This window comes from Phlebotomus papatasi, chromosome 1 (genome assembly GCF_024763615.1).
Source record: "Phlebotomus papatasi isolate M1 chromosome 1, Ppap_2.1, whole genome shotgun sequence".
In the NCBI taxonomy this organism is placed as follows: Eukaryota; Metazoa; Arthropoda; class Insecta; order Diptera; family Psychodidae; genus Phlebotomus; species Phlebotomus papatasi.
In genome coordinates this window covers 98,645,176-98,668,419 of record NC_077222.1, presented here as the reverse complement: position 1 = coordinate 98,668,419, position 23,244 = coordinate 98,645,176, and the positions used below count along the sequence as shown (strand labels likewise).

Below are 23,244 nucleotides of genomic sequence, written 5' to 3'. Positions count from 1 at the left end.
ACGCACATGTCTTCATAAAACACTATTAGGCATATTTCTAGTTAATGTTCCATATGAACTTTGTCACACGAAAATCTTCTTGACTGAAGTATATTCCTAAGACGAAAACACTTAAGCATATACTTCAGTCGAGATGAAATTTTACATCGAAAAAGAGTAATAATTAGATCGATATCCGACGAATTAATTCAACTCTTATTTACTAAATTTTACAACGAAAAGAGTAACAATTACATCGATATTCGTATAGAGTTAATTCAACTCTACCATAGAGCTGTTTTAACTTTTTAGGTTTTTTCATAGAGTTTTCAAGCCAAATTAATGGCTTCCTCGCTGGATTCTAAAGCAAAGCACCTAAAAGGGGCGTGACTTAAAATTATTTATAGGCGGAGAATACTCATTAAATACTCCCACTATATGCAAGAATTCTTTAACTAGCACGAGCAAAGTGTTATGGTATAATAGGTATACTTTAAATTCTTAATATCATGGTGAATTCCCAACAGAATCGCACGAGAGGTTTACTTGGAAATTGGAGTTGGGACATACAGGATGACTTTACGTTACCAGATGACACGATAGTGGGGATTAATTTGAATAATTTCGAGAGCATTCACCGAGACTTTGGATTGAGATGTAAATCCCAATAGATTTTTTTCTTAGCATTACCATGGAGTCTTTCATGTGGAAATTTTTCCAATTTTCTTTCACTCAAAATAACAGGGGCGCTAGCAGATCGAGAGCAACCGGGAATAGGTGCGGCACTTTTTACGCGAGAATTTGGACGAACTTCGAGTTACTTTTCCAATGCCTCATTCATTCCCAACTTTATACGGGAGCCAAGGGACTTCCTGCCACCCAATCGAACGCATGATGTGGAGCGAGCACACGAGTTATGTGGCGAAAGCTATCAATGTCGATTTGATTTTGGCATGACGCTAAATCGCGAGATGGCTCATTTCACCAAGAATTACTACGATAGTATCGTAAATATTCGGGATCAGAATCAACGGTGAGGGTGCACAAGTGGATTTTCTTTTTTCATTTGGCTGGATCTGTTTTTCATGACATTCAATCCTTGTGTTTATTTCAGGCAAATTCTCTCATGTGGCATCCTACCGACACCTCGTTTTGGCAGAAAATCAAACTTCCAATTCGTACCCGGATCGAGGGTGTCGTTTGAGTGCAATGAGGGCTTCTTTTTGATTGGAGACAGCCGTCGTGTATGTCAAGCCGATGGCAGATGGGATGTCCCTGTTCATGGCTATACTGAGTGTCTACGTAAGTACCCAAGTCCATTATATAGATGTATCCTCCCTCAGAAAAAAAGGAAGATATTGTGTTATTTACAAAGTTGTCGGGCCTCGAGCGGATTTGCCCTTTCTTCCTTCCGCTCTCGACTTTTTTTTTCTCAACCCCCACACCCAATACTCTCATTTCCTTGCAATATTCCTAAAAGTAACCCCACGCATTTACGCAAGAAAGTATTGATACCTCTGAGCGTCAATCGATGGAGTGGTATTTTCCGTGTAAATTGTTTAGCTATGCTACCCCAAAAATAGCTTAAAAAATCGGTAGGAGCTTTTCACTAAAGGATAAACCTACAAAATATGGCATGTAATATGCTCAAAAATCTTTAGAGTAAATAAACGAAATCTATTTAAAGAAAAAAATAGTGACGACATAGTTTAAAATGAACCTAATTTCCTTTGAAATATTATTTAAATAAATTTGTGGAATTTAGTAATGTCACAAACTGTTGCATATCTGTGGCATTTTATTTATAAAATAATAAAACTTTCAGTGTAGCTTTATAAATTTACTTAACTCTTGAAAGCGTTATGTGAAATTTTCCATGAAACTTTTCAAATAAAATGTCTATTTTAGTATTATTTTGTTTACAAATTCGTTCAAGTTAAATTTTCAAATGCAATCTCAACAAATAAATAAAGTCCTATTTATTCGTAAATGTTTGTTAATAAAAAGGTGAATCTGTACACTGAATAATTATCACATTTTTGTTTTTATTCAGTGAATAATACTTGAAACTCAATGTGTTATTTGATCAAATAAAATACTATTACGTTTCACTAACAATGAACATCAAATTTTCCAAATATAAATTTTGAATTTACTTTCATGAATATTCAGAGATTTTATATAGAATTATTTTTGGTCAGTAAGCTATTAGGGTGGAATAACCGGCTATCGCCATGTTTAGGAAAAAATTAAATTCATTTAATCATAACTTTTGAATCCTTGTTACAAGATAAGTCAAATTTGACACAAAGTTACTTAGATGTATTGGCTCTAGATACGTGAAAACAATAATCCTAGAACATAACGCTGGACTACTTAAAAAACTGATTTTTATTAATAATGCAAAAATAACCATTTCGTCGCCACTTTTTACCACTTTTCGCCAGTTTTGTAAAATTTGTAACCACTTCTCGCCACCCACTTGAAAAGAACCACACTCGGTTATTTTAGGCAATGCTATGAAAAGAATACATTCACCATTTCTCTTTCCTTGTGATCACTTTATTATTACTCTCTTTAAATGATTTTTCTTCACTTTTATTTGAGAAATCAAATTATGGGGCTTTTGCAGAAAGTAAACAATGCAGATTTGACAACTGAGAATGTACGAAGTGAAGTTAGCGTCGCCTATTGAAAAGATATGGCGACAGGTGGTAAAATCAATTCCAGAATATTACCACTTCTCGCCATGCCTCATTTTTATACAAAAATAATATAAAATGAAATATTAATTGACTAAATACAAATTTTATGTATTCCACAAGTGCAATTAAATATTCAATAGACAAATTATTTACCCAAATAGGTATTTTTGGCCTGATGAAAATTTGACGACACTTAGTACATTTGGTAAGAGATGTTGGATTCGATGCACTTGCTTAAAATATTGCTCTAAAAAGTGATCAAAATCGTGAATCCAAAACGAATAATTATTATTTTTCGATTCTATGCGTAGAAGCAGAAACAATACAAAAAAATTGCGACTCATTTATTTCATAAATTGCAAAAAATAGCGATTTCAATGTAAGTGGCGAGAAGTGGGGCACTGGCGAGAACTGGTGATTCCACCCTACTTTGGTTAGTGGAAAATCGTATTGACCAGCAAAGAAAACTTAAAATGAAAAAGAAAGCTTTTAATTAACAAAAGTTTCTACACAGAAAAAAATATTTTGTAAAAATGTTCGTAAATGTTTGTGAATTCCTATGGGGAGTTACGAAATGCTCGTAAATCACATAACCCACGAACAAGTTTGTAAAATTTTATAATTTTTTCACAAACATTGTTTGTAAAAAGATCATTTGACGAGCATTTCTTGTACTTTTACAAACATTTGTTCGTAAATGTTCGTAAACACACAAAAAATGTTCGTAAAATTTTGACATTTGTTCGTAAATGTTCGTAAAATGCTCGACAGAAAAACAAACATTTACGAACAAATGACAAAATTTTACGAACATTTTAAATGTTTGTAAAAGTGCAAAAAATGTTTGTCAAATGATCATGTTACGAATAATGTATGTGAAAAAAGTACAAACTTTTACAAACTTGTTCGTGGGTTATACGATTCACGAGTATTTCGTAACTCCCCCATAGGAATTTACAAACATTTACGAACATTTTTACAAAATATTTTTTTTGTGTAAGATGGTTCATAACTTGTTAATTTCCTTTTTACCAAGAACATTTTACATTTTTAAGGATTTTCGTACTCAAACAATAATTACAATTTTTTTGTTAAATATTTACATTATTATTGAATATTTTTCCAGTATTTAACAGAGGCGGTAGTTTTAATCATGTGCTCAATTTGTCCCAAAAAACGTACATTTGAGAAAAATGTTTATCCCGAGAAAAATTGTTTTTTTTTCTGGAAAAATCATTGTGAATAAAGAATCTTTAAGGGTTTATGTTCAATGGTTCAATATTTTGCACATGCCTCATGTATGATAATATTTAAAAATTCCATTTTTACCCCCAAAATTTTTAGCCCAGAGATGAAGTAGAATTTTTAATAAATTTTGCTTTAAATGTTGTTCTTTGCTTCTAAAATCTTGATTAATTTAATTCTTTTTTAAGTTTTATCAGATTTACCGAATTTTTAATTTTATTTCTTTCATACCGTCGTTGCGGGTGACTTTGCACTCGGGGGGTGACTTTGCACTCTGCTGTTTGTGAGACTTTGAACAATTCTAGCACTTATTGACAGTCTTCGCCGATCCGGTCTACCATGTCAAAGTATATAGGGATATGTTAAGTACCAAGTAAGATACAATGATCCTCAAAAGGATTCTTGTAGTTTCAGTAATAGACAATGAAATCCTAGTATAGGTATTTTGTCAAAAAACGACTCCGCGAAAAAGTTATCTGAAGATGCAATTCCAAAATCGATTTCAGAGAAGTAAATTGCCCAAATCTATTCTAAATTTATCTGGCTAGAATAATCCACTTCGATTGTGTTCATTATTTTTAGTAAATTCCTTTTTTTCACTATAGTCTTCCTAGGAACGCATGATTTATATTACAAAATTGCATATAATGGACTTTCTTAAGCTTTATTATAGAAGTATTTGGCCAAAAATTATCCAATTTTTTTATAACTTAAGATAAAATGACCGAGATCTACAAGATGGTGTGGTCGCCATCTTGATTTGACGATTCTGTCCGCCATTTTGAATAACTGTCAAAACAAAAAAATTATCCGATTGAGCTGAAATTTTAGTATGTTCTGGCTGATGTCAAGACCTTTTCCGAACATATATAAAATCCGACCTAGGTCAAGCGATTGTCTGGATACTGGGGCTCTAAGTTCAAAATTTTGACATTTTCATTAATACAGAACTACGGGGAGCTTCTTTTATCGAAACCATCACAAAAAAGGCAGTATTATCGTTAGGCGATGAGATCTAAATAACAAACAAAAAGAAAAGTAATGTTTTTCTTTATAACAGCATATTATTTGAAGATCTGAAAAACTTTTACAAAGATGAAAAAATAAAAAAATAAATAAATGCACTTTTCATTTTTTTTTTAATTATGTAAGACTAAATAAATATATGAAATAAAAGCCTCAACCATTTATAATGGTTACTGAGGCATTTCGTTTAGGTTTTAAAATTCAGGATTAGAAAATAAAGATTGCCAAAATATGAATATTTCAAATTTTTAAACTTTGAGCCTCTGTATCAAGGTAAATACTTGACGTAGACCGGAACATACATACGTTCTGAAAAGGTCTTGATATCAGCTACAACATACTAAAATTTCAACCCAATCGAACCTGTTTTAGATTTTGACAGTTATTCAAAATGGCGGACAGAAACGTCAAATCAAGATGGCGATCATGTCATCTTGTAGATCTCATGCATCTTACTCTTAGATGTGAAGATCTTCATTGTCGTTTATTATCAGAAATTGTTGATTTTTTAGTATTTATTAAAAAGTGCAAAGTCACCCGCACCTTAACCCTAGTGCAAGCCTTTTTTCTTGATTTTTTTAAACATAGTAAAATTTTATAAAATTAATGCTAGTGGCACAAAATCCATTCATTAACAACTGAATACAAATAATTTTACTCAAAAACCCCCCTCCCTTCACTTTAACTATCCACTTTTAGAGGGAAAAGTTGAAAAACAGCGAAAAAACGTGCAAAGTCACCCGCAACGACGGTATATTCAATATTTTGAAAATTCCTAACTAATTTATAAATTTGTTTTCAAAATAAAATACGTAGAAATAATTTTTGAAAAATTTTGTCACAATAAAAATGTTCACAAAACTGATAATAAGACCGGGTGCCGCATTAAACAATTTGTATAGTTAAATAGTCTTCAGAATAAGTTTAACCCCGTAAATATATCTAATCACTGTTTTTAAAAATTTTGCTTAGCAGTAAAGTATTTAAGCCACAATGGCTATACTTTATACGAGTTTCAGTCTAAAGGTTTAGCCCAGTTCCCCAATATCTCGAAATTCTATTCAAAAAGCAATTTTAATCTGCTTTCAAAATCTAATGGATCATTTTTCATATCAAACCATAAATCGAAATTGTGCATAAATCATGCCTAATAGGAAATTGGAAAAATTAAGGCTTATGGTTAACCCTTAAAAAGAAAATACATGAAAAAAGATTATCCAGATTAAAAAACGAAAAATGACATTAGCCTTAGACACTTTAAGATTAAGATCTAATGCCCTAGACACACTTGCGATTTAAGCTGAAAGACGACTTAACGTAATTATAATCAAAATAATGATTAGATTACATTTTCATCAGTTTCTGACTAATCCGTCTCTCAATTTAAGCCAAGAGCTTAAAATTATCTTCAAACTAGAGGTTTAGCCCAGTTCTCGAAAGTCTAAAAATCCTAAATAGCAATTTTTTTTTTGTTTTGGTATTTCGTTTCAGTTTTTTTTTGGCAATTCAGAAACATTTCCAAACTGGGCTTAACTGATTAGTTTATCTTTTTTCTTTGGCTTTTTTCTCTTTTTCCTATTATTCATATATTTTCTTGTTCATCTGTGTTTTTTTCCCTTTCTTTTTAAATTATTTTTTCTTGCCACGCGTTTGTAAGAGGATTGTACCCTATTTGTTGTGGATTTTTGAAATAAATTAAATGAAATAAAATTAAATTAATAATCTTGAGGATCACTCACTCTCAGTATGTAATGCTAAATCAAAATTTTACCAAAAACCTTGACCAATAAACAGTTATACGGGCTTCAGACCTAAGGCTTAGCCATATGGCTTAGCTTCTCTTATTTCTTATCAGTCAAGATTTTTTGGGGAAATATGACTTAGGATTGAATATTATGGATAAACGATCTGGTTAATTCTGAAAAATCAATAAAATTGGTTACAATTTTGAAATTTGAGACCTTTGGGAACGGGGCTAAACCTCATGTCTGAAGTCGGCCTTAGAGAAGTTAAGCCATTTGGCTAAGCCTTAGGTTTGAAGCCCATATAAGGCTTAATTAGTAGGAAACTCATGAGAACTTAGTCAAATCATTATTTTGAGTATAATCACCTTAACTCTTTCGCGTCACACTTTTATTCAGCAGATGAATTCATGTAAAATTGAGTTTTTCCTAATGCTTTATGATCAAATATAATAGTTCAGAGAGGAATAAAAATTTCCATTGCGTGAAAACTCGGAAAAACCCTGGATCATATATGACCCTATTGTCCTCAAGGGAAGTGTACATACCATTTTAAAAATCTATATCACGGGCTTTTTAAGAGTTTTTTTTTGCTTGAAGTTATTAATTTGGCCAAAACCATGGCAAACTGGATTGTTTTGATGAACACTGTACTCCTGGTGTTCAAGGAATCTTCCTGGTAATCCATTGAACAGTCACTGTCACAATATTTTGAGTGGTATTTGGCAAAAATAAACTTATCCACATATCTATTCACACATAATACAATTGCACAATATTGCAATTGTATTGTGTGTTGTAATTGCAAATTGCAGAATACTCTAAAATAATGCAAAATGTGTTATAATTCATCAGATATAAGATGATATGTCCAGGAGCAAGATATTTTCCTTCTGGATTTCATAAAGAAAAACAATGTCCCAACTACATTTCGCTATAGGTTTGGGACGAAAACACTGTTACCCTTGCTAACAATAGGGTCATATATGACCCGGAAAATTCTACACGCTTTTCTGGAAAATTGAGAGTAGTTTATTATATCAAAATATGCATTTTACAATCTTTGGATATTCTATTTTGTGTTTCTAAAGAACTTTTTGCTGAAAAAATAAATAAAATTAAAAATTTTGAAAAAGAAAAGTCATTTCACAAGGTTCGAAATTAGTGATTTTTGATCTCAAATATTTTCTTTTCCTGAATATCTGGAGTCTTGAGAAAATTAGCCAAGAATCTTACATCCTTCTATTATGATGACGTGCACAAACCGATAGATTTCAATTAATGTAAATAGTCAAAAACAATTGATTTTTCCCCGGGTCATATATGACCCTAATGACGTGAAAGAGTTAAGCGTCTCTCGACTTAAGTTGTAAGTTTGTCTAGGACATAACTCTTAATCTTTAACTCGTAGTCGGGTAAATTTTTATAAGTAATGACTTATTTTTAAATTAAATGGTCCATTTGTTGCCCACCCTTTCATCGAACATTGAGCAAGAAGTACCGCCTATCCATCTCCCTAAAAATAATCTCATTAAATAAATATAACATGAAATTGAAATAAATGAGAGAAAAGTCCCTTCCGTTCGTCCAGTGATGATGGCGAGGGATGAAATTAATTGTGTTACCACTTTGTGTTGTATAGGCGAGGTGTTCTACACTCGTCGTACCGCTTGGATAACAACGGGCATTGTTCTTGCGGTTATTGCGCCACTTTTAATGTGCCTTGTATGTGGCGTATATTGCTATCGAAAGAAGCAATTGAAAGAGGATCCAAATTGGAAGATGCCACTGCCATCGCGTTCTGGCTCACGGGCTAGCATTAGGCATTTGAACAGTGATGGAAGCGACATGGACGGTGGGGATACGCTAAAGAAGAGCCGAAGCTACGACAAAGTGTACAGGACGCATGAACCGTTGGAGGGTAAGCCAAACATTGACTTTCCAGAGAAGAAGTGGGATCTGGATGATGAGGATGTGACATCGTCGGAAGGTAGTGATTTGAAAGATACGAAAATAGCTAAAGATATACAGTACGTATCAAATACAGGAGACAGACCGAGACAGTTAGGACGGAGAAATATGCGAATGGGTGGCATTGAGGAGGAGAATAATGCACAGTCTTTCCCACCGCCACCCGTTGATTCACCAACACCAATCAGCCCTGGCTACAGTCCCACCTATAGTGGCCTCGATCGCAACAGCAGCTTCATGAATGAGCAGCAGCCACCACCACCACCTCAAACAGGCCCAGCAAGACCACCTAGTGGAGCTGTCCGTGTTCTTCCTGGACCCGGACCAGCGTCTCCCTCTCCGCCAGACCAATTCCTAACGTTCTCGGGGCCATCGTCGCCACAACCACCGCCCCAGGATGTTGGTCTGCCACGGGTCAACGCCAAGGCGACCGAGGTGTGAGTCTGAGGTCATGACCATCACCTCGGCACCAACCCTACTTATAGTCCCCCCTTTTTTTACACCTTCACACATTTTACTGTAAGCATATTAAAAGCCAATTGTTAGAATTTAGAAAGGACACCAGATACTTGTGCCACACAAGATTCATCCCTAAGATACGGTTACCAAGTAAGGACATCACAAAAAAAAATCCACAAACATGTTGCATGCAGGAAACTTAAAGGGTTTTCTGTGGATCAAAAATCATGAACAGACCGGAGATTTAAATTCTGATACCGAAAAACTAATTTCCTGACATATAAATTTTTATTATATCTCTAACTAAGATTTTTTTTCATTTAGTTGTTATCACAATAGCACAATCTATATTTTCAATATTTCGAATTCTTCCCTAATCCCCCAAAAATTCTATGCTCTATTTCCTAACAAATTTTAGCAGATAAATCTACCATGACCACATTTTATAATCAATACGAGAGAACATCACTCTTTTGTCGTCCCATCGCAATGCAATAGTGTCATATTCACTGTACTTTATATAAATTTGTAGATGAAAAAATCAACAAACTTTGTCACTAAATAAATAAAATAGTCGATATAGTTTATGTCATTTATTGAAATGTTTGTCTTTTACTCTTCATGCTATAAAATTAATTGGAATTTTTCCCAGAGTGTTTGTGTTCAAATGTGTTGTATTTGTCCCAATAACCAAAAGAATAATGCCCGATTCAGAGTTTCAGTCCCGAGTCCCGAATGTAGAATCTCATATTAGTATAGAGTTTAAAAAAAAATTAACAGATCTAACAATTTTATTTCAGTTGAATTGGGCAACTCCAATGTCTTAGACACACTTACGACTTAAGCCGAGAGACGGCTTAACGTAATTATAATCAAAATAACCATCAGATTACATTATCCATCAATTTCTAACTAATCCGGCTATCGGTTTATGCCGAGAAACGGCTTAGTTAATGGGAAACTGTTGGAAATTTAGTCAAATCATTATTTTGAATATAATTACGTTAGGTCGTCTCTCGGCTTAAATCGTAAGTGTGTCTAGGGGATAATTCTAGCAGTTATATTGACAGCTGAATGTTGAAATGACGTATTAAGATAATCCGTAGATGAACTATTCAGTGGAAAACTGCTCTAACTAATGACAAAGGAATAAAGGGCTACTATAACCATAAAGTTCTATGTAAAGAACCAAAAGTTATCTTACAGCTTCTTAACATAAAGTAAAAAAAATAACTTCAAGAAATAAAAATTATCGTAGTCGAGTTCAATGAGTGTTTACTGAATCAGTAGTATTGCAGTCGTTGCAGTAGTTTAACTTACTGTAAAGTCTCACAAATCTAAATCAGTCAAATTAGAATGACGCAACGGTTGAATTCGAAATGTCAAATGTAGGCTTAGTTTAAAAAAGTCCAGTAATGATAAAAAAATATGGTACCATGAAAATTTGTGAGAAAGTACGGGCATTTGATTTAAAGTATCATTTCAATTTGAAGTAAGAAACGTCATTCCTGCCCTCCAAGCGTTCGAATTTAAAAAAAAACTCTAGGGGAGACTGGGGCAAAAAGTCACAAATCGAAAAATTCAAAATTTAATATCTTCCAAGGTAAAAAAGATAGCGGCTCATTTTTTTTCTATAGATAGCATCCATAGACCTTCTTCAATGCCGTAAGTTTCTTAGAATTTGAACAAGGAATTTAGAAAATAAAAAAAATCTTGAAATTTTTAACCTTATTTTTGAAATATTTTCCTTGCAAAAGATAACAATTATTACCTACTTATTTTCCAAAATTGATGCACTCGTGAATATTTCCTAAATAATTTGGATTTTCTGAATACGAATCCGCTATCTATTTTAGAATTTCACAAAAGTTCTTTTCTCCAGAAATTCTTTTATTAAAAATGGCCACTTGGGGTAAAAAGTAACAAAAGGTATAGAGCAAAAAGTAACAAAAATACGAAGCAATTTCCGATATTTCACGGCGAAAAGAAATGTTATTATCATGTCTCGCCGCTTGTTGTTGGCATTGGTCAAACGATTTGCAGTCTTGTGTGTGTTTTTTTTTTCTAAAATAGCTTGAAAAGCGCTTTTCTCGTTTTCTCACTTTTCTCGCAGAGAAAACGATGTTTCACAAAGGTGTAGGTGAATAAATTTTCTATGAAAATATGTTCTCTAGGTAATTTTTTCAAATTTACGGAAGCCTGTAATGAGGCGAATCAAAATATGATAATACCCAATGTCCGATACTATTTGCCCCAGCATTTTTGAGAATAGTCACAAAAGTACCTTTTAGAAATTGGCTCGATAAACGTATTTCCTTACAAAATAGAGGAAAATTACTTTCATAAAGTTGTAGAGCGGAAAATTTCCTATAAAACTGCGCTAATTAGAAATTTTTTAAGCGTTCGAGTAGGTTGTACAAAAATAAAATATCCGTTTTGTGACTTTTTGCCCCAGTCTCCCCTACTGTACGTTAGAAGCTTTTTAGCAAATCTAATGATCTATTTAGCTTAATTCGGAGAAATATAGCGTAAATTTTTCTAAATCAAATTGACATATTGAAAAATTGACACTTATGTATTTCATGAAAGTCAAAATAGGGTTGCCATATAAAGAAAAGAACTTTTAAGTCGAAGTATGATGCTAGTCTGTGCTGTAAGAAAAATTATTCTTCATTTCAACATTCAGCTGTAAGTATCAAGAATTATGAGTAGATCTATTAACAAATTCTATACAGCAAGAGTCAGTTCTCTGTGTTTTCTTTTAAGAAAATTATGACTTGAAAATAGCTGTCAAAACTGCTAGAATTTGAGTTGCCCTGTGCAACTTGTATGTTTATGCTTGATGTCTATATAAAATCGCCATTTTTAAAACTCAAGTGAACAATTTTTAAGTTAGATTTGAATTTAACTTAGAGCTTTTAAAGTTAGATTTTCATTTGTAAAACATTAAAGTGTCTTCGATTAAGGAGTCACTTAAGTCAAAAAGACTGAAAAACAGCATATTTTGTCTATTTATCTCTTCAACATAATAAATTTTTTTTTAAATTAAAGTTCCTAAGCACATGAGTGCAATCAGTGCAACATTTATACTATATTTTCTGAAATTTTCATTGAAAAAAAAAATAAAAATTCAGTCTTGGGGACCTGATTTTAGGAGATCTTTTTGAGAAAACTTACTTTGTAATAGACAAGATTACTCAAAGTAAATGATTCTAACGTTTAAAAACTAAATATTTCTTGTTAGCGGATGAGTTAAGCTCGTTAGTTGAACAGGGGATTTTTCAAAAAAAAAATGTGTTTCTTTTTTGAGATTTTTATACGAAGAATTACCTTTTTCTGCATATGTTTCGTCTTGTAAAACAAATTCTAATCAAGACAATAAAGAATCCGCTAAAACCGTCTGCAAAAATCAGATCCCACTGGATAGATTTTTAAAATTTTAAAAATAGAATTACAGAAATATAGTTGAAATGTTGCTTTTATAAACCTTAAATCTGGAATTAAATAATTTCTTTCATATTGCTGAAAAATGTATAGAAAATATGCTGTTATTTTTTAAGTCCTTTTGATCCACGTAACCCCTTAAAGGGTAATTGTGTACTGTACGAAATAATTGGTGTTGTTCATGAGTAAATTTCTGATTATAAACAGAAAATTAAATAATTTAATAATTTTTCTGTTTTGACTTGTTATGTTCATGAATTTATCCTCAAACTTCAGCTTAATTTTAAACAAATATCTATTTTTTTTTCTTTAAAAAATATCCTTGACTTTTATTCTAGTAGAGATTTTTTTTCTTTTAAAAAGAACTTTTTATTCAAAAGCTCTAAGTCAATTAAAATTCAAAGATTCTACATTTGGAACAGCTTTTTTCTAACCCCTAACATTTTTTTTTCAAAAGGAAGCTTACAAATATAATATTTTTTTACAATTTTCCCAATTTTCCTCATATATTAGATTTCATTGGACTTCACCTTGAAGAGGCAAATATTTTCTAATTTTCTATTAGAATTTTGTGTAATCAAATAAATATAAAAATAAACAGAAATTAATAGAAAACATTTCCTAAAAGATAAATTAAAATATTTTGATCTCATTGGATTCTCTGATCTGTAGGGGAATTCTGTAACAGTATGACAATGTCATTTGAATGACAAATTTTAATTTCTTTATATGGTAAATTCGGAAGAAGTAATCGGAAATCCGACTCATATAAGTTAATAGAAGGTTCTTAGAGCTGTAGTATTATTAATAGAGCTGAGTGTATTGTTAATATATCAATGACATTTATTTATCTTCATGGCTTTTATCATGCAATTTGAGGCATTAGACTAGCTGTTTAAATATGATTCGAAGCTTGAGTCGTGCGAAGGTAGTACGCTTTTTTTACTGCGTTTATTCAAGTTTATGCCCAACGTACAATAACTTTTGCTTGTTTTTGACATTTCAATGAGAGTGAGTGAGACCTATATCTAGTCATCTCGCTCATTTTTATGTAAAATTCTGAAAACATGTTTACAAACAAAAGTTATTGTGTGTTGGCCATTCATTACCTTTAGACGAATATCAATAAGGCTATGACTAAGTGCATTAAAGTGAATTTAAATGAAACTGAATAAATTGATAACATTTACAAATTTGAATAGAAATTTCTGTTGATACAGAGATTTAATTAACTATGTCGGATAGTGCATTATTAATTTCTGTTTATTATGAAATTTCATTGCTTTTGACTTTGGTCTCTATTTGTCCAACAGCAATTTATTTGACATTTAAATCAAATATTTTACCAATATGGTAGTTTCCCTCCCAAGAAATATAATTTATAATCTGTAAATTTTTCACTCAGCCAAGACTTGAGCCACTTTATTATTCAATTGAAAACCAATTTTGTTAATCAATGCGAAAGTTATTGAAGCAGAATATTGTGAGAGAAGGCGACTAAATGAATTTCGGTATAATTAAATTTTCTATCTATTTTGTTTCTCATTTATCTTCTGCAATATCAGGCACACAAGAATATTCATCGAGAACGGCTGGAATTTCCTTTGCTGTGGTTTTAGGTAAGGTTCTGCCCTTATATTGCTCCATTTATACATAATTTCACTCAAGGGGAGAGAGAAAAAAAATAATAATTCTGCAAATATGCTTCTCAGCTGTGATGGTTCCAGTCTTCCTCATAATAATTTGCTTCGCTTACCATTTCATCAGTAAAAAGTTCAGCCAGGATCTCCAGGAGCAAGAAAAGTTAGACATGGATTGAAGACACTTGTTCCTTTTTTTTTCTATATACCATTTATTGTTAGAATTTATGTACATATATAGTAAAATTTTACCATGACTTTTTAATAAAACCACAAACTTGCAAATGTGTTATTTCCTTAAATATTTACTCTTCTGTCAAAAGCCAAACAGAAAACATGAAAATTTTTAAATTCTATGCTATTTTTTCTGTGTTTTTTTTTCCAGAATGGAGGAGTCACATGAAAAATTTCCTATTCTCATTTTCTATTTAGATTTCGTACACAAATATTCACAATACGTGCTGTTGTTCTTTTTTTTTATTTTGCTCCTCTCATGACAGTATAACTTCCTATTTCTGAATTCAATAACGTGTGAAATCAAACAAACCGTTTCTACCATATTTCTTGCCTACGAGTTCTGAATTTATATTTTTCAATCTTTGTTTAAAGATGCATTTCTATTCTCCCCCTAAGCTATACATTTCCCGAGACAAATTCTCCCCCGTGACAAAGTAAATTTGGTAAATTGTAAGTATATTTTTTTTCTTTATTAAAATTCCAGTATACATGATAAGATTAAGGTGAAATTGGTATTTTTTTGAGAAAATTTAGTAAATATTGCATTTAGAGTAAATTTTATAAGCTCTGATCGTAAAGCATATGATTTGAGATGTACCAGCAGAAGCTCAGAAAAGTCTATATAAAATTTTACAAAATATACAACTTATTCAGCTCCATGAATTTATAAAATAAATGGCAAAAAGGACTACATAGTCAGAGGAAAAAACTCTCCATAAAATTAATTAATATAAGTTCAGTTGCTAGAAAAAGGATGGACTTTTTCTTCCCAAATGAGCAGCTCTCCTGACTCTCATTATCTCACTTCCTAAACTGAATTGGATTGTGCTTTTATGTTGCAAATTATTCTTTAAATTAGTCTTATTCAGTGCAATTGATTTTACTACTCGAACTCAAAGAGAGACCAGTTATACAATCCACTTTTTTCAACTTGTGACAGGGTTAGAGGCCAAACGGTAAGAGATATCAGGTTCCCAGTCTTCGATGACACCCCCATAAGTCCAGGACAGTCTTTTTTACTTTTTAGCCCCACCCCCCTTCGTTCCCGACCAAAACCATGTGTTTTGGTTTATTTCGAAAACGGCTCCTACGATTTCTTTCATTTTCGAATATGTTTTGGAGGTAGTCAAGGCGAATGTCTCGTCCTTGGATACCTATGTTCGAAAAACATTCTGATATTGAATTTTCTAATTTATTTAAAATTGGGTTTTTTGAAAGATCTTGAAATTTCCAACCCGATTGTATCGGATTTAATTGGTCATGAGTCGGTATGGTACCCGTAATTGATGTATCTTCCCCATAAATTTTTCGAAAATATGGACAGGAGATAGCAACTTCCGGTCTTCGACGACCCCTCCATAAGTACAGGACAGTCTTTTCTTCTTTTTAGCCCCACCCCCTTCGTTTCCTTCTTAAACCATGTTTTTTGGTTTATTTCGAAAACGGCTCCTACGATTTCTTTCATTATCGAATATGTTTTAGAGGTAGTCAAGGCGAATATTTCGCACTTGGACACCTATGTTCAAAAACCATTTCAAAATCCAATTTTCCTAAGGACGTATCGTAAGGGCACTCAATGAGTCAAGTGGTAGAGCACTCGCTCTATGATGGAAATGTCCCGGGTTAGAATCCCCTTTAGGCCACCAGAATTTTATCTGGCGTTACTGACAATCCCATCCTTGTATAAGAAAAATAATAATGGATGTGCCGAACTCCCCTTGCGGGAAGGCCTAGGTCCCTTTATGACACGCTGTACGACCATTATTATTTATTATTATCGAATTTTCGAATGTCAAACTTTAACTACTTTGGAGAGCCTATTTTCCAATCGATTTGCTTAAATTTGGATTTTTTGAAATCTCTTGAAATTCCCAACGACACTGTATCGGATTTAATTAGTAGTGAATGTGAATCGGTAATCAGTAAAAGATTTACCTTTCTTGAATTTACTTTTTTATTTGTTCGTATGCTCGTTACTCATGCTAAAATATTTTAAAACTTGCTTTTCTTAAACAGTTTCTTATTTCGTAATGGTTTTTTTAAATTCATTAATCAATTTGATCGGTAATAAAGAGGTATGTACTCAAAAAGCATGCGGAAAGATAATACACGGATAGCTCTTTGTCGTGAGTTCGAGCATTTCGCAAAGCTAGGACGCTTTGCCATCTCTTTTTAAATTCAGAATAAAAAGAATTAACAATAAGAATGCTTAATTAAAACGAATTGCAAAACTACCGAGAGCCTGATTTAAAATTATGAATATTTAATATTAATATGGAAGCTTAATTAAAATTTCTATCTTTTTCATAGAACATCATAGAAGAGATTTTTCATAGAACAAAAATTTTTGCCTTACAAGTGCACCAAAAGCACCTTGATTAACAAAAATTTTCCAATAGAATGAACATTATTGACCAAAAATTAATTCGTAATAACTAGTAAAAGTTGGACAGTAAAAAACTAAAAAGTGGATCATAAATCTCATTCGTAAAACGAATAATGCCAAAAAGGTTCATAACTTCTTCATTTTCCCATTATTGCCAAAACCATTTTACTAGCACTGAGCATTTACAATTTTATTTTTCATTTTTTTTCATACTAAATTGTAATTTTACTGACGTTTTACAAAAAGCACTCCCAATCTCAATCTGTTGAACCCTTTTGTAACGTAGGGTAAGATGGGGTAATTTAGAATCATTTCTATTTTGGAATTTTGAGATTTTCTTACTATTCCAGATGGTCAAAGAGAAAAAAACCATGAAGAAATACAAGGCTTTACATTCGAGAGAACTTCTTCGTTGTCTTTTTTTTGCCACCTAAAACTATAAGTTAAATCTCGAAGTTCCGAATTTGACATGATTCCAAATTACCCATCTTATGTCCTAGACAGACTTACGACTAAAGCCGAGAGACGGTTGAGTAGAAAATGATGTAAAGGTAGTTTGACCATTATTGAGAATATAATTGCGCTAAGCCGTCGCTCGACTAATCTTCAGGTCTGTCATGGTCCTTACCCTAGTCTGTTCGGATTTAATATTTATTCGAAAATTATTAAATAGATCAAAAAGTTAGAATTTGGAAAAATTTTCGAGAATTTAAATTCAAATGTGTCGCACTCGACTAAGCCTTTGGGAATTTAAATTCGAGAACAGTCTCCAGCGTTGATCACGGTAGAAAACAATGCCCCTCTTAGGAGGAATAGGTAGCTAGTCGATGCTTGGATCAATATAGAATTAAACAGCTTATACAAGAATTTCTGATTAGGTCATGAAAAAGTTACGACAATTACTGATCTACAGTATGTGTCAAAAGTTTGTTGCCTCATGTATGTTCGAGAAACCGATGCAAAAAACAATAGAAAAAATTACTTTTTTTTTCTTTTTGCAAATTAGTTGCCTGTAATCCGTAGATCTTATTTATGTATTTCGGAAAAATTATTTAATTTTATTTCATATAAAAAATTATTATTTTCCAAAGGTTGCTCATTTTTGAATAATCAAAAATGACCGTCGTTATCACCATATATTTTGGTGATTTTATGTATATTTTGTTGAGATTTTCCATAAAATTAGGCAATTGACGACGAAGATTCATTCCGGCAGTATATCTGGACAATTTCCCTCCTTTTAACTTTTTGTAATTTGCAATTTTTAACCTAAATTATAAATTATCAAAAAATAGATTATTTCTTGTTATTTATCAATACTTTTACACACATGTATTTACCATAGACAACTTTAGCAACGTACAAACCCACCATTTACCTTTCAAATGACATAAACTCAAAATGTAACCGGTTTACATTAGGTTGGCTGCATTTTTAATCTATTTAAATTAGTTCTTTAAATGAGGCAACAAACTTTAGATTTTTCAAAAATGACCAACTTTTGGAAAACAATAATTTTTTATATGAAATAAAATTAATTTTTTTTTAAGTATATAAATAAGATCTACGGATTACAGGCAACTAATTTGCAAAAAGAAAAATTCGAAAAAGTAATTTTTTCTATCATATTCTGCACCTGGTTTCCCGATCATACGTGAGGCAACAAACTTTTGGCACCTACTGTACGTAACGCAATGTAAGTGAATTCTGGATAATCCTGAAGCCATTTTCCGTTACGTTAAAAATCTTGAAAGGGATGAAATTACATGAAGAATAAAGTGTAGAATAATTTCCCAAGACTCAGAAAATCTCCATTTGCATCCAGCAAGTGCATGTACAATCGTGGGAGTAGTTAAGACACTTTCAAGAATTCGGGATTTTAGCATTCAGGATTTTGGCTCAATCGGAATTTTGGTTTTCGGGATTTTAACCGGGACATGTCTTTAACTTAGATTTCCTGTAGACATTACTAAAGGCTACTTTAGAAGTGATTAGGTGTATCTACTAAAATATGGCTTTGGGTTGAAACTTTCAATTACTAATTAAATTCTCAAGATCAACTTTCCAGAAAGAATCTGGAAATTTGTTAGTCTCAAAATAAGGGACTCCTGGCTTTGTAATAGCTCTGGTTCTCATTGGCTGGAGAAAGTGTCTCGGATTATGAGAATGTGATGTGTTGTACTAGATAATAGGTTTTGTCCCTCGCTAAGTTTCAATTTAATTGGAATATTCATCTAAATAAATAGGCAATAACCAGCACATTTCACCTTTTATAAATATAAACTCGTCTGAGCACCTACTGTACATAATCTCCGTCTATAATAATCAGAAAGTGGGTTTTATTTTTAATCTGTATTCTCATATGCAAAAAAGTCTCGTTCATTCCCAATTTAACCCCATCCTCAAAGACTCCATTAAAGCTGTTTGTGTTGGATAAAAATAGTCTGTGATAAGATACGCATACGTGTATAAGATATTTAGTGATAAATTTACTTGCTACCAAGAAGATGCATAAAGTTATTTTTCTTGTTTTTTTTTCAATTTATGTATAATTTTAAGCATCTACACGTATTAAATATTTCTTTCTATACATAAAATTTATTCTAAGTATATCTTCAATAAAGCTTTCCAGAATTCGTCTATGTGTTTTTTTTCCTCCCTTTCTTCTGTATACGTTAAATCCATATATAGATATATATAATGTTGTCAATCTCCGGTAATAGCGACCACATTACATATTAATAATAATAGAGTAATAAAATGAATAATAAAAATATTTTTATACGTTTTGATGGTGTTGATGTTGGCTCTCTTTTGAATGCCCTTATAATAGCAAATGGTGACAAGGCATAACACGAAAAAAAAAGTGAATGAAACAAATTATTCTCCAATCAATAGAAATAAACTAATCATATCCTTCGAAACATCCATGTGAAAATGTACCAGTTTGAGGAAAATAATATTGCAAAATTGCGTAGTTATTCAATTCGGTTATAATTTGTTATCGACCGAAATTGAATCGAGGTCCACACTGTCGACAATGTCCCGTGGGGTGGCTCTCGTCAAAAACCACACATTCATTGGTTCGGGTTTACCTTTCATCACGACCGGACCACGGAAGTCCAACTGGAATGAGTCATCGTAGTTTACTCCCTGGCTGAGGAGTCTGAAACAGAGATATTGACTCGTTAAACAAACACACTCTTTTTATTATGCACCACACAAGAAGGAAATGGATCGATAGACTTTTCCCAGTTTTCTTCCCAACCCGTGCGAAGCCTCAGAAATACTTTGAGTTGTTGCAAAGTTTAGTGGTCTTATTGTAAGATTATTGACTTGATATTGCTCTATATATTATATATTTGGGGAATTTGCTTCATTTTTTGCCAATACTTAATTAGATTAGGACTCTTAACGGAAGAACATTTTTATATAAAAGTTTTATATACAAGAACGCCCTTGTTCTCCAAATCATAGAACAGTACTTTTCCTACAGAAGCTATTCGCTCCGTATTCCCGAGTTTTCCCTTGTGAAATTTTCCATTTAACTTTTCTATTTTTTGGGAAATTCGTAATAAATTTTCGCTTAAAATTTAATGAAACGGTTATTTACTCGAATTTAAAGAGAGAGAAATACATAATTTTTATTCCCTGTACCTTTCATTCGATTACGACTGCCGCCGACTTACCAATAGCGGCCTTTTCTGGGAGATGGCAAAAACCTGAATCACAGATTCAATTTAATTCACTTATCAATATTAATTTCGTAGATTGAGAGAATCGTTTATTAATTTGGAATTGTTCTCTAATTGGAAGAATTACCCAGTCCATTGTAAACTGATCAGAATCGGAATTCGATGGAGATTTCCCTAGTTTTTTTTTGGTCAGTGGCTGTGAAGTACGACTCATCAAGTTGTACTGTTCTTATTGCTTGAACTCCACAGTCCCTCGATTTTTTGATCCCCAAAAATTTCCACCTTCCACCGTTCGGGGACCATTTTTCTCAACATATCACCACGTTTCATACGATTGTCGAGAAATGATACTACGCTGTTTATTCGTCTGTCCATCTGGCCGCCCGGCAGTTACCACGCCTAGAGCCCAAAATGGTTAGAGATTACTTCACTGAGAGAAATCCGAAAAAGTTAAAATAACATTCCGGAAATGTTTGTTTTACCCTGCAGTATTGATCCAAAATCGGTGTAAATATTAGCCTTTTTAGGTGTATTAGGGGTTAAATTAACCCTTTTTCATGTTAATTTTACCCTTAAAAAGGTGTAAAATTAACAATGTTGATATATTTTAACACCTAAAAAGTGTTAAAGTTACGAGGAAAAAAAGTTAATCGAACCCTCTTTTTTGTCTCAGTGTTGGTTAGAGAGACTTGGGGTCTTCGGGGGACTCCTCATAAGTCGTTCCAAGAACCATTAACATGCCCTTAATTTTCGTAGTGAAAGCTTTGGAATTCCTAACAAGACTAAACCGAATCCAAACGAACGGGTTATGATCTGATTCTTAATCGATAACTAATTTTTATTCGAAATTTAATTACAGTAACCTCTCTCTAATCCGGATCGGCGTAATCCGGACGAGTTCTTAACGGTTACATTTAAAATAATTTTGAAGTTACAGTGCCCGCTTTGTAATCCTGATAATTGTGAGACAATATGACAGATGTCCGCTTCGTAATCCGGATGGATTTTTTGAATTTGTTCAACGTCTCGAAAATATTATACAAGGTTTTTTTTAATATACAAGGTTTTCTGGATATAATCTAAGCTCGTGACCCCAATAGCGTTAATCAGTTGAAAATCATGATGATGATAATGCGAAAATACTTTTGGAGTACAGCATCTAAATCACGAGATCGAACACTTCGCAAAGCCTAAGACATTTTGCCACCCCTTTATTTGTATCAGCTGTAATTATTCTTATCTAATTGCACTGTTATATTTTAATAATTTTTTAACTAATTCACTTCAAGATTGATATACCACCAGAATAATGCTGAATTGAATCCGGAATATCAGAGTCATAGAGGCAATACACTGTCCATTGATTCATTAAAATTTGGTAAGGTCAAAAGAATCTTTCTTATAATATTTACTCACAATACCGAGTTTTATACTAAATAGAATATTTAACTTTCTAAGCTTCATTTCATCGGATAAACCCCTCAATCATCTTAATTAATTTATTTCTCGAGGTAATGAAAGTTACAAGACTTAAGTTAAATATGTAGTGTGAAAATTAAAGAAAACTTTAAAAAGATTGTCGTGTCATATTCATTTCAGCTTTTTATTTTGAAGTTTTGTTGTGTTTTTTGCATAGAGAAGTACTTTAACTGACGCGAATATAATATGACGGCAGGACACGAGTGTCCCTTACGGAAGCATCAGTGGAGGACAATTTTCAACTCAAAGGAAAAACCTTGTCAGTATCCCATAGCTTTCGGCGTATACTGCACGTGTACACCTTCCTCAGTGGTAACTGAATACAATTTAGATCCCTGAATTTTTTTGAATGAAAAAAAATGAAAATTCCTTTATGTGTTTTATTTTGGTGCAGTACGCCGAAAGCAATGGGATACCGAGAAGGTTTTTCCTTCTCTATAATACTCCGAGGAACAACCTCGTTTTAAAATAAATTTTGTTTTTTTTTTTAAGTAATAAATGAAATAATAAGTTTTTTTAATGATTTTATTTGAAACAATCTGTATTAAAGATACATTAAGTTTCTTCCGTTTCTTCTATGGCCAACGATAAAAAAAACAAAATGCCACGAGAGGATCTGACCCTCAACAAAATCCAAAATAATAAGTTTAAATCGTGAAATGTCTTTCCTATTAAAAAGTAAAGAGTTTCTACATTAAATATTAGAACCTTTATAACACGTATTAGAAATTATAAGGGAGCAAAACTTGATTGTTTTTAAATATTGGCAAGGAGGAGCGCTTCGAACTCCGAAGGGCCAAAAATAATTGAGATCGCCGATCTGCAATGATTATAGGATTAGGATTATAGGATTATGTTAGGTAAATTCTTTTTATAGGCATTGAGCATGATTCACTAAGGTATTTTTAAATATTTACATGTTAGGGAACGAATTCAGAGTGAAAGAAGGTGGACATCACCTGAATTGACCGAAAAACAGATGCTGTTAGCTATAAAATCGAAGAGTCACTTACAAAATGTACGTAAAATTCGCATGAAAATCATTTCCCATGTGAAATTTTCCGAGAAACCATGGAATAAACAGTCAGATGTTAAGTAAAAGCCTTATGTATCTGCGGATAATTTTCCTACACAATTTACGACTCTCTTTTATAACAATGTTCTCATGTCTTCTGGGCCACGTATTTTCCGAACAACCATCGTTCGTTCTCGATAACAAGAAACCCCACTTTGGTT

The 23,244-nt window shown here is 32.4% G+C and overlaps 2 protein-coding genes and 1 long non-coding RNA gene across 4 annotated transcripts in view; 2 read left to right on the top strand and 1 right to left on the bottom strand.

The window, feature by feature from the left end:
* Positions 1–9,729, top strand: part of LOC129809999 (protein mesh) — a 37,169-nt gene extending 27,440 nt beyond the window's left edge. Inside the window, exons 11-15 of one of the 2 annotated variants that reach the window (XM_055860180.1) lie at positions 507–636; positions 724–1,012; positions 1,094–1,281; positions 8,340–8,687; positions 8,745–9,729. In XM_055860180.1, the coding sequence (XP_055716155.1) occupies positions 507–636; positions 724–1,012; positions 1,094–1,281; positions 8,340–8,687; positions 8,745–9,109 (1,320 nt within the window). In that variant the 3' untranslated portion in view covers positions 9,110–9,729. Of the gene's footprint in view, positions 1–506; positions 637–723; positions 1,013–1,093; positions 1,282–8,339 lie in introns of both variants that reach the window. The other variant, XM_055860179.1, reaches the window with a different exon arrangement.
* Positions 9,730–12,446: 2,717 nt separating this feature from the next.
* LOC129809998 (uncharacterized) lies at positions 12,447–14,496 on the top strand. The gene is made up of 2 exons (XR_008752695.1): positions 12,447–14,190; positions 14,284–14,496. It is a non-coding gene; the product is annotated as an uncharacterized LOC129809998 (long non-coding RNA).
* Positions 14,497–19,494: 4,998 nt separating this feature from the next.
* The window catches only part of LOC129809995 (guanylate cyclase soluble subunit beta-1), an 81,016-nt gene continuing 77,266 nt past the window's right edge, over positions 19,495–23,244 (bottom strand). Inside the window, exon 15 of the mRNA XM_055860177.1 lies at positions 19,495–20,000. Within this exon, the coding sequence (XP_055716152.1) occupies positions 19,826–20,000 (175 nt within the window). The 3' untranslated portion in view covers positions 19,495–19,825. The remainder of the gene's footprint in view (positions 20,001–23,244) is intronic.